Consider the following 11,397-nt stretch of genomic DNA (forward strand, 5'->3'; position numbering starts at 1 on the left):
CAGAAAACAAAGAAGAAAACAAAGCTTGTACTCTATTTGATTTTCAAGATATTGAACTTTATTTTTTCTATTTCACAGAGTTCTTTTTTCCATGTACTTTTTGTCCAATAATTTTTTTAATAATCAGATTAATGTTTATTTTAAAATTAAGAATTATTTATATTTGCTATATACTGAGCTGAAACATCCTTCTGTGTAGTCATGTAACACATTATTTTAAAATAATATATTTTAAACAGGTGGATGCAGGAATTAAGAGTTAAAACAGAGTCTTGTTCCATTTAAGCTATCTTTATTTCACATTTATTTGTACACAATAAATACAGTTAAACATCCATGGGTGTGTAAATACGACGCCTGGCAGCCTCCGCATAGCCGACGCTGTAAAACGTGGGAGTTTTTACGTCCTTTTTAAAAAAAATGAATTTCAGATTCTGACTTGATGCATAATCAAGACCAGTAAACAGGTTAACAAAAAATTCTGGAATGGAAAGAAACTTTAGTTATTCTTTTAATACAACAGGGTAAATGCAAACTTCAAAAATAAGTTTGATGTCATTCAGATCTCAAGGAGATCAACGAGAACGCAGCGTCACGGCTGACGGATACCTCTTTTCCTCTGATCAGATTCAGCTACAGTTTAATTGTTTTTGTTTTCTTAAAATCCTAATTCTAAAAACAAAAAAGGGGGAAAAAGCTGTGCCATTACTTGCACAGATATCCATCTCTAAGCTCTCCGTAAACTATCAATACGATCGATAAGTCATATCTCAATCAAAGACACTACAATGGCTATTTACGGCTAAATAACAGGAAGTATTGATACCAATACGGCTGGTAAACAAACATCAAACAGGAAATATTGAACAAAACATCCACAATACTGAAAAGGAATAAGAAGACATCAGAAAGTGCTTTTAAACTGGACAGCTAGCAGCTCAGGATGGTTTCCTCCTTAAAAATAAAAGGCATCTTTAAACTGCACATGCTCAGTGTAAACTGTCCTCCCCAACAGCAACTGTTACTGGCATCATTAGTGTCGTAAAAACAGTTTTTTTCTGTATTATGCAACATAAAAACAAAAGAGTTAGACTGTGTGTTTGTGTGTTTACGTGCTATGTTTCCCACTTTAAACTTTTCCTAAACATTAGAAGGGGAAAAAAAGATAAGGGATCCAAAACAATCACAGGTAAAAATTGCCACTTTTCCCTTGTTTGTGTAACCGCGAGCGGTCACGTGTGTCGGCGGAGAGGACCAGCCTCCTTTGGAGACTTTTGGTTTGCTCACAAGTGCAGCTCTGTTGCATAGACGTGAATCTGATGGTGGTAACAAAGAGCTACGACGTGAGACACAACGGGGGCAAAATCATAACTATAACATAAAAAATTCTTTATTCAATCCATAAACGAGGAGAAATTCTGCAGCTAAGGCATCCATAACACGATCAGTTAGAAGTGATGTTTTCCGACGAGCTGAAGGAAGAACTTATCTGTTTTCTTGCAGAGACTTTAATGTGAAACCGGAGCCAGGAGGCAGTTTATCTTAAACATAATCGACTAATGAAGCCAAAAAAGAAGTGAAAACATGTGCAATACCCGTGTGGAGCACGGGCAGCCTAAAGATCGCTCAGGTGAAAACAGAAAATTGATTTATGGTTTGCTGATGATGTGATTAGCGATTATCAGACTATTTTTGCCCATTACTGCTCACAATTTCTTTGTATTTTGACTTCAAACAACATTTTTTTTTGCGATTAAGTGTCAACAGAGATACAGAAAAGTGGTTACACCTAAAAAGCAAGGTCACTGAAGGCAGCGGTGTGGTTGTACAATGGTGCTGTAACCTTGTCCTGTCACCAGGGGGCGACGTCAAAATATCTGCTGTTGTCTTGTTGGCCCTTGGCTTACGGTGCATTCCAGATTGAGTCGGAAGTCGGGAATTCCTGAGCTCCCAGTAGTAATTTTCATCTGGAACTCCCCCTCAACTAGTATTTCCTTCTTGGAAAGTCAGAGCAGCCTCAACAATCCAAGATGGTGACAGAGAACATAAACATAATCTGCTCTGTCACTCACCTGTATTTGTGACTCATGATATAAGCCACACGCTAAGCACTTACCACATTCTATCAATGAACGTGCTGCAGCTAAAATAAATCCCATCTTACTTTGCTTTTCTGACTTTCCTGCTGGAATGCACAAACTCGGGAATGACGTCACTGCCAAAAAGGACCACAGACATCAGAACATTGACACAGCTGCCAGGTTGGAAAAGTGAAGCAACAAAAAAAAACCTGTACTCTATTTACAGGCCACCAGGGGGCGACCCCTGCGTCTGTAAAAGACTTCTGGTCCTATAGAGGTCTCTGGGACCTCTGTGAACAGTTCCCTGATGTGTTCAAGGGTTCAGTTTCTCTTTTCAGAACACAGCTGAAATCATCAAGACTCACTGAAGGGGTGTGAAATGTGTCTAAATCTAGGGAACACAGGCCTGATCGACGATATGTTCTGCAGACTCGTGTCTTTGTTCATAAACAGAAAAATGAAGGTAAAACACAAACGCTTCCTTCAGTTTGACCTCTCAAAGGTCAAGGTCAGTCCAGTCTAACATGTTTTACTTTAACATGAAACGCTGCTATGACCGAGTCTCAAACAACAGAAAATCCAGGGTCTGCTCATCAGCTAACCACTCTGTTTTATGCTGTCGGTGCGTTAAATATCATGAAACGCCTCATTCAGTCAGCTGCATGTTCTTTAGAACCAAACTGGCCGCTCGAACTGATGAATGATACCACACTGAGCTCTCTGCAAGGGAACGAATGAGCTCGACTCCCTAAAATATCAGCCAGCGAGTCCAAACACACTGATTTTTACTAACGGATAAAATGATGCTAACTTTTCTATCAACTTCTTTTGCTCGTTATCACCTTATTAACTGTTCGGGGGTGAGAATGAAGCCTTGTACAAACTCTGGGTAAAGTAGTGTTGAGAAACGAGAACACTGAACGGGAAGTTAAAAGAAAAAGGCGCAGCGGTGTTCCTTCTCCGAGTGGGGGGGGGCTTCTTCCGTCTCCAGGCGTCTTCAGGAGTTTTTAAGTTTCCTTTGGGAGTGTTTTACGAGTCCCTGCTCGAGGGGGTGCCGCCTTCACACCAGTGTGATCTCAACCTCCTCTCGCCACTTCACCTGCCCGCGAGGATGCTGCTTCGGGGGCGGAGGTGCGGCACGTACCTGTAAAAATCCACCGGCTCAGTTAAAATGAAGATAAAAAAGTCTGCTGTCATTTATGTCACCACAGAAGGTTTTACTCACGGGTCGGATGGTGCCACCGCCGCTCTCCGGGTATTTGGGGGGTTGGGGGGAGCTTTGTGCTGGACCTGAAGAGGGCAGAGGAGGCAGATTATTATTCACACCGGCCTTTTTTCTTACAGATAACCACTCACAGACAAACCAGAGATTCTTACTGTGAAAGGGGCTTTTGTGTGGAGCCGGCGGCGGTCTGTGGTGTCCGTTGTGATAGGAGGGTGGTCGGCCAATGGGAGAGGCTGTGGCGCTGCAGGGACTCGACACTGGAGAGGACACGGTGGGGGTCTGAAGGGGGCTGCTGTGGAGAGGTCCCGGCTGGAAGGGACCACGAGGGGAGCGGACGCACTGAGAGAGTGTGGACGGGGAAGCCTTCAACACAAACAGTGGACAGGTGTGCAAACTTTAATATTTTATATAAAATAAAAAGAAATAAATTATTTAACAACACAGGACTTAGTGTCACAAATAAGTTGCTACAGTAGATTTGTACTGCGCTGATGTAGAGGCAGCTGATCCAGGGGGGGACACAGTGTGTGTGCGTTCAACCAGAAGAACTTTAATTGTGTAGAACATGAAATTTAAGTCAGCGTGAGCCTACCTGTGCGCTGCCATCTCTTTGCCCATCTCCATTCTCGCTGGTCACGGTGAGATCCTCTGCAAGAACTGCGGGGAACACACCAACAACGCCGTTAAACTCGCCCTCCCAGAAGCCATCGTCCTCGTGGGTCTCTCTGCTCAGGATGCGGATGATGGCGCCTTCTGGGAACGACAGCTCATCTTCCGTTTGTCCCGCGTAGTCGTACAAAGCCTTTGCGAATGAAACTGCAACACAGACAGTGGCAACGAGGGTATTAAACAAAGCAGGAAATCAAAACTCCGATATTATCTGGTGGAGGCGGATCTCACCACTGGAGTCTCCGTTGACGGAGCCGGTTGGGAGTTCGGTTTCAGGTTCGGTGGAGTTGCTGGAGGAATGGGATCGGGCGTCCAGCGCGGCCAGCGACTGCAGCATGCTCAGCAGGCTGTTGGAGGAGGGCAGCTGCAGGTATTTCTCTGGGACGTAGCCCACCTGTCCGCTACGGTTTCTGGCCTGGAAACACAGACAATGCACACAGCCATCACAGCACTAAAACAGATCTATATAAATGATATTGCTCACATTTTTATGTATGATTATATTCATTAAAATAAATACCCCATTAAAACACTATATCTGTATGAAAAGATAATCACCTAAGTAAATATACATAAAATATTGCACCTGAATTGCACCCATGTCAGCAATGGGACTCGTAAAGGAGTTTAGGATGTGTATTTTATATACGCATATCTACTTTTGTCACCTAAAGTGCAGCTCCCAGGGCAGATTTTGACCACAGCAGAGGTTTCAGACCTGAACTGGCACTGAAAAACAATCCAGGCAGTCAAGTTGAACTGAGAAATCCATAAAGCTGAGAGCGTAACAGATGCAAAACAGTCGGAGGGAAGCAAAGAAGGAAGGAAGGAAGAATTTAGCAACTCTGGAAAGTTATCTCAGCAGCATCATTTCACCAGCCATATTGAGGCAATCAGGAGGTGAACAGCAGCATTTGATTTTCTGTAAACTTCTTACCTAACTTTAAAGGCCTGTTACATGTTACATGACCTGTTGCACAGGGCTATCATGTAGAAAGGGAGGTTCAGACCTGCGGGTGTTTTATAAAATAAAAATCCTGGGTCATTCCACACACACATGACCCCACATGACCCCGTTACAATCAGCTGAATATATATGTGTAATAACTTTAGTACATTTTTAGGAATTATAGGCGCAGAAAGTGCATAGTGGTGGGTTGAAATGTAAAACTTTTTCAACTGCGCTTTTGAAGATTCATAATTTTATAAGTACAGGAGATATCTATGTGAAATTAACAGGGCTGGAAAAACACATTAAAGCTCTGGTAAAAAACAAACAAACAAAAAAACTGCAAATAATCAACTTTAACCCACATGCCACAATCTAAAGCCAAAATCTTGTTTCCTTTAATCAACTTTGAGTTGTTTCAAGTAGTTTCAAACAGCAATCCTGCACCAATTTAATCTCTATGATGTGGAGAAACAGAAGCAAACATCGGTGCTGCCGGATGTTTTGTGTGTTTTCTATTAATTCACCGGCGAATACAGCATTTTGAGTAAAACTCTCAAAGCTCTTAACATGTGTGCTACCAAGTGAGTGCAAATGAAACTTCTCCATATTTATACCAGGATCATCTTCTAGCTGGCATCTGTCAGATATCAGTTAGGTAGATTTTGCCTGATGCTGCCGGATGGCTTTTGATGGCCTCTAAAATGACTGAAATAGACCAGGTAATCACAGATAAAGAAGACTGCAGATACTATGTCTCTTTTCATAACCTTATGGCTCAAGATGAATAAACAACAAGTGTTTGGACTTCTAAAACGAGGCGAAACTCTTTGATTTAAAGCACAAGACAAAACGAGAGCTTGGAAGCAAAAGTAAATGGAAAACAGTGACAGTCTTTTCCAGATTACTGTGTCTGTATCTTGTCTTATAATCACAGGTCATTTAGCAGTGAGGACAATGAGCTGAGACAATCTTTAAAGCACGCGTTTATCTGTTTACACTTCCTGGAAGTGTGAAGTTCAGAGGAATAAGTGCGTGGTGTGCATTAACAATAAAAATGGAAAATGTCATTATATTGTGCAGATATTCCTCTGTGTTTAGGACAGCGACTAGTTAAGATATGCTTTTTAAAAGGTGTGTGTGTATATAAATATATATATATATATGTATGTGTGTGTGTGTGTGTGTGTGTGTGTGTGTGTGTACTGAAGTGCAAATTAAAAGTAGAGGTTGTGCATTTGTTTAGGAAGATAAACAGTCTGATAAAGTCGGAACAAACACGAGCTGGAAATAGTCCCACGGTGAGGAAATGAGACGACACATCTGTAAATAAAAACTAAAAATGGGAAATAATCTAAGTTCCTGTGCAGGGCGAGGAGTACAGTACAAAGTCAAGAGTTCACTGTTCTGCCTTCAGGCTCATAGTTCAGACTAACAAAGATAAAGACCAATCACGCAGGACTTATTATGTTTCCTGCTTTGACTTCTTACCCAGACTGTTCCATAATGTGTGTGCAGCACTTTTGTGATTAAAATCTATTTAAATTAGTCGTTTATTTCAGTGCAGACAGATTATTGACACTCAAACAATGGAGCTACTTTGTCTGTTACTTACAAATTTTTAGAAAATTAGAAAAAATTGAACATTTTTTCCTGCTTGTGTATCAATTTAGAGGAAAAGTCATCCCCCAGCTTCTCAAGCTTCATAATCCAGTGATCATGAATGTCTAAAAACAAAAAATCTTTTCTGCATCTGGTATTGTTGAGATGTTTAACTCTGGACCAAAATGGTGGATCTGCTCTGCCTAAAGCCGCTTTGAGCATCAAGGTCCTGAGCCCAGTCCAGTCCGGGCTTTTGTGGCCACGTGGCCCGGCCAGCTCAGCTTTCAGGATGCCCGTGAGCTGCTTGTTCCACTCGTCTGATTTTGTATTGATTGTTGTCTAAACAAATGAATCTGTCATCTGTTGAGCTTTGTTCCACTTCTCAACAATCTCCTCTGATCTGTTTTCATTACAGCATTTTATCTGTGGTTTCCAACCTGTGCAGTTCAAACCTGAAGGATCCACATTTTCACTTCACCTTTCTGTAGAAATTGATTTTCCAGTAAACTGATCAACACCTCCTGCCAACTAAATTAGTCAAACACGTACCTTATTTTATGCTACAAAATTTGTATTAAAAGCAACCCAAACACTTTGAGATTTGGATTTTAATAGTTTCAAAAATTATTCTTCAAGTTTTACTTGAACATTTTAGAGAAATCATGTTAAGTTCTAAATTTTTAAGGTTGGGGATTTCATTCCATGCGTAATAAATACGAGTTTATTTTCCCCAATAATCACTAAAAGCAATCGCATGTGATATTTTATGCATTTAATAATGAATAAAAAGAGAAAAACATCAGTATTTACCGTGTCTGAGTCGACAGGCTGGAACATGAAGTCTGGTGCTTGCTGGAACGCCATGTTCTTCTGCACAAACAGCTGCTGGTGAAACTCCTGCAGAACCTGCATGCGTTTCAAGGGAACAGACAAAAATATACATATATACTTATTTAAGGTTTATCACAAGCTTACAAATCAGCCCATGTCTAAACCTGCATAATTAACACTTAGTAAAGCCTTTAGGGTTCAGGCTTGCTCCCTATTTAGTTTTAATTTCTTGCCCACATTTATTTCTATTTAAAATTAACTTTAAAAAAAAAAAAAGACCTCCAGCTGAATGAATTGTGGCCAGTGATCCGTGTAGCTTAGGGCCACATTTATAATTTTTTATTTTCCATTACTCTGTCAGTTTATTTCTGTTGTATTAAGTTATTTGATTTGCTTATGAAATGAACCCAAATCAGCTTTTTATTATTTTACACAAGTCAAATAAAAGAAAACGCCAATAACAATTAAGAGAATGACCATAAAGCCGTTTCTGGTTACTACCAGCTGATCTGAATGCTGATGACCACTCTGGTGTTTGTGGTCACAGCCTGACATTAAAAACGTATCACAGGCTCGAGTTCACCGCCTGCCTATTTTCACACAGACTATTTTTAACAAACGCTCACCCTCCAGCTGCTGAAAGCTTAAAGAGACAGTTAACAAATGACATAAGATATCACTGTAAGTAACACAGGTGAAGGTACAAAGAGTTTTAATTCTAATTTCAGGTTTTTTCTAAAGCCAGCTAAAGCAGCCGGGGACTGGACCACCACCTGGACCACAAAGCTCTCTGCCCACCCGAGGGAGGACGAAGTACCTGTGTGGATATTTTAAGCTGAACTCATGGGGCACAGCTATCAGCTGTTCTGGAAAAACAAGAAACCTCCCCAGTACTGGTCCCAGGCTAGTAACTTTGGTCTTTTGAATTGTACTTAAGTTTGGCCCCTCATCAAGAACCAGTTGCCTTGGGGAGACCATACCAGGGGACAGCATAGCTTCTCCTCCTCAACTGTGATCATTCACAGAAAGGAAAGGAGCCAGTGCAGGTGGTTTGACTGGCATCTGAAATAGGAGGCCTCCAGGATGTCTCCTAGACGAGCTGGTAAGGGCAGACCAAACACACACTGGACACATTGGGACACATTATGCATCTCGGCCGGCTCGCCGTGGTATCCCAGTATTCGCTGCCTGTCTGTTGTCAGACGCATTTGTGTGACCATAAATACCACTTAAGTGGGAAAAGGAACTTCTGGACATCTCTGCTTGGACTGCTGACTCAAGTGTCAAAAAATGATTTGATAGAGGAACTTGTATTGGAAAAAAGAGGAGCAGGGTATTGATCCCTGTTGATTTACCCGTCAGTCTACAGTCATACCTTTACCTATGGCTAAAATCTGACACAAATGAGCATCTTCTGAAGGATGTCTGAGCTCTGCCTTAGAAACATGATGAAGAGCTGAGTTATTTGGAAAGCTACTCGTTTACACCGAAAGGCACCAGAGTGGCGGCTCACTGTTCTCCAGGAAGAGCAGGAGTAGGTGGCTGGGGAGGGGGACGTCTGGGCATCATGACCGGACTCAGATAAGCAGCAGAAAATAGATGGAAGGAAATCAGGTTTAGTAATATCAGTTTTATATTCTTTCATCTTGTACACCGTATCAATGCCTCACATTTTAATCAGGCTTCCTGTAGAAAGAAGATGCTGCTGCGTCTCTGCTCACATGGAGAGGCAGAGGTTGAGGTTGTGTGTGAGAAATATATTACTATGAATTACTAGGCTAACAATTACACCAAACTGCCAGGCTTGACACCATCTGAAAAGTAAAATGAGCATAAAATGAGCAGCTTACCCAAGCCAAGCCAAGCCAAGCCAAGTTAAATAGTATCCCACAAGTAGCTCATTTTACTTTTGCTCCCCCAACTTATTTAATCAACCAGCCACAGTGTGGAGCTGACATTCCAATCAAGCTTAATCAAACAATTAAGCTCTCTCTTTCATAGATATAAATAACTGCTGCTAGCTATGATGTTTAAGGAGTGAATAGTGAACTTCTTTTAATGGTGTGTTTAATGAATTTTATTTAATAACTTGTGACCTTTGAGTCCCTTCCTTGCAAGAATTATGGCCAATGACGGAAATGTATGTATTACATTTAAGATTGGAAAACAATGTCAATGCCACAAACGTGAGTTGTCATATACATCTGTGAGTTAATCTGCACAACCGTGTGCACATGTGCTCTGTGCATGTACACACACAAAGAATTGACCTTCGTTCCTTAAATTTGTAGCATTGCCTCGGTGCTGACTGATGGTGCTCAGTGGCTTTTGCTTCTTGCTTTTAAATCAGATGTCACTCTCAACATAAACACAAGCTACAGCAGCCAAGCAGTCTTAGCTGAGGAAACAAAGATACATTTCCTCATTTAATGTAAAATATTGTGGTGATGTTATGTTATATTAGGCAGGCAGCTGGCCAAATAACACTGTGACAATCAAAAGTATATCTATTTTGAACGCCTCAGCTGGAAAAAATTCAAAATGGTTTATAAAGTTGGCCACAGGTCTGTATGTAAATGGGAGTTAAAACATTGCTTCATATTTGGATATGTATGATGTTAGTGTTTCTAAAATACTAAAAAATGTGTTTATTAACAAAGTAAACTAAAAATAGACATTATTAAATTTGATACTTTTAACTACTGAATTGAACATAATATGAAATAATGTGTTTCCACTGTGGGAATGATGGCTCCAATGACAAATAACTTTCAGATTAGTAAAGCTATATTTTTAATTTTTCTAGTTTTCCATTTCTATTTAGATGATTTACATTTCTATTTCTATTTAAAATGAACAGGATCATAACAAAATAACACCACTGCAAGTGTAACAAAAATATGTTGAAATCAAATGGTATGTTATTTGAAATCAATATGAAACAATGACACATGCATTTTATACAATTTTTTTTATTGATTAAATTTTTCCCAATGGTCCAAATTAGTCTGTGATTGGCCTTATTGTCCAACAAATCATATTTCTATACAAATATATGTGACTCTCAAATATGATTTAAATGGATCATTCCTCACTTGATGACAAATTATCCATTTAAATATTTGCAGAGTCCTAAACTTGATGCCAGTGAACTTATCAGCGGTTGGTTTTAAAAAAAAGCCCAAAAAATCCCCTATGAGCAAGCACTTGGCGACGGTGGGGAGGAAAAACTCCCTTTTAACAGGGAGAAACCTCCGACAGAACCAGGCTCAGGAAGGGGTGGCCATCTGTCGCTGCCGAGTGGGCTTAAAATGTTCACTGTCCATCCTCCTTCTGACAGGAACTTCCTACAGACCAGGTTTGAATGATGCCTGAGTGGACATACAAAACTCACAAGTTCCTGGCTCTCACGGCTCCTATGCAGAGGGTTAGTCGAAGAAGGAGGGGCATCGCGAGGGGCGTCGGGGGACGGGGGACTGTGCCTCACTGCCCTCCACTAAACCCGCCTTCAACCGAGTCGAGAGAGCCGGGAACTTGTGAGGTGTGCAGTCCTGGTGAGCCTCCACCTTTTATAGGTGGGTGCAGCCTCGACTGTACAGAGACAGACCAGACCAGCTGCACCACACAGACACTTCAAACCTCATCTGAGGACAAAAAACATATACATACATATATATATATATCTTACTATTAAAAAAATAATAAAGTTAGGGTTCCTTTACAAAGTCAGAAGGAGGGAGGCACTAAGGCACCACCTTCCGCCCCTCGACGCCCTCGCGGTGCCCCCTCCTTCTGACAGGAACTTCCTACAGACCAGGTTTGAATGATGCCTGAGTGGACATACAAAACTCACAAGTTCCTGGCTCTCACGGCTCCTATGCAGAGGGTTAGTCGAAGAAGGAGGGGCATCGCGAGGGGCACCCGGGGGACGGGGGACTGTGCCTCACTGCCCTCCCCTTCTCCAAGAAACCCGTCTTCAACCGAGTCGAGAGAGCCGGGAACTTGTGAGGTGTGCATGTCCTGGTGAGCCTCCACCTTTT

At 41.3% G+C, this 11,397-nt stretch overlaps 1 protein-coding gene across 1 annotated transcript; it reads right to left on the reverse strand.

Annotated features, from left to right (window-relative positions):
* Window positions 1-270: 270 nt before the first annotated feature.
* On the reverse strand, window positions 271-11,397 carry LOC146379601 (F-BAR and double SH3 domains protein 2-like). Its single transcript, XM_084940891.1, has 7 exons — window positions 8,871-11,397; window positions 7,337-7,432; window positions 4,207-4,390; window positions 3,899-4,122; window positions 3,459-3,669; window positions 3,307-3,371; window positions 271-3,225 (listed from the first exon to the last, which is right to left on the reverse strand). Exons 1-7 carry the CDS (start codon window positions 9,000-9,002, stop codon window positions 3,142-3,144), a joined length of 996 nt encoding a protein of 331 aa, XP_084797017.1. The 5' UTR covers window positions 9,003-11,397; the 3' UTR covers window positions 271-3,141.

This window comes from Perissodus microlepis, chromosome 10 (genome assembly GCF_051167445.1).
Source record: "Perissodus microlepis isolate ML-2025 ecotype Zambia chromosome 10, ASM5116744v1, whole genome shotgun sequence".
In the NCBI taxonomy this organism is placed as follows: domain Eukaryota; kingdom Metazoa; phylum Chordata; class Actinopteri; order Cichliformes; family Cichlidae; genus Perissodus; species Perissodus microlepis.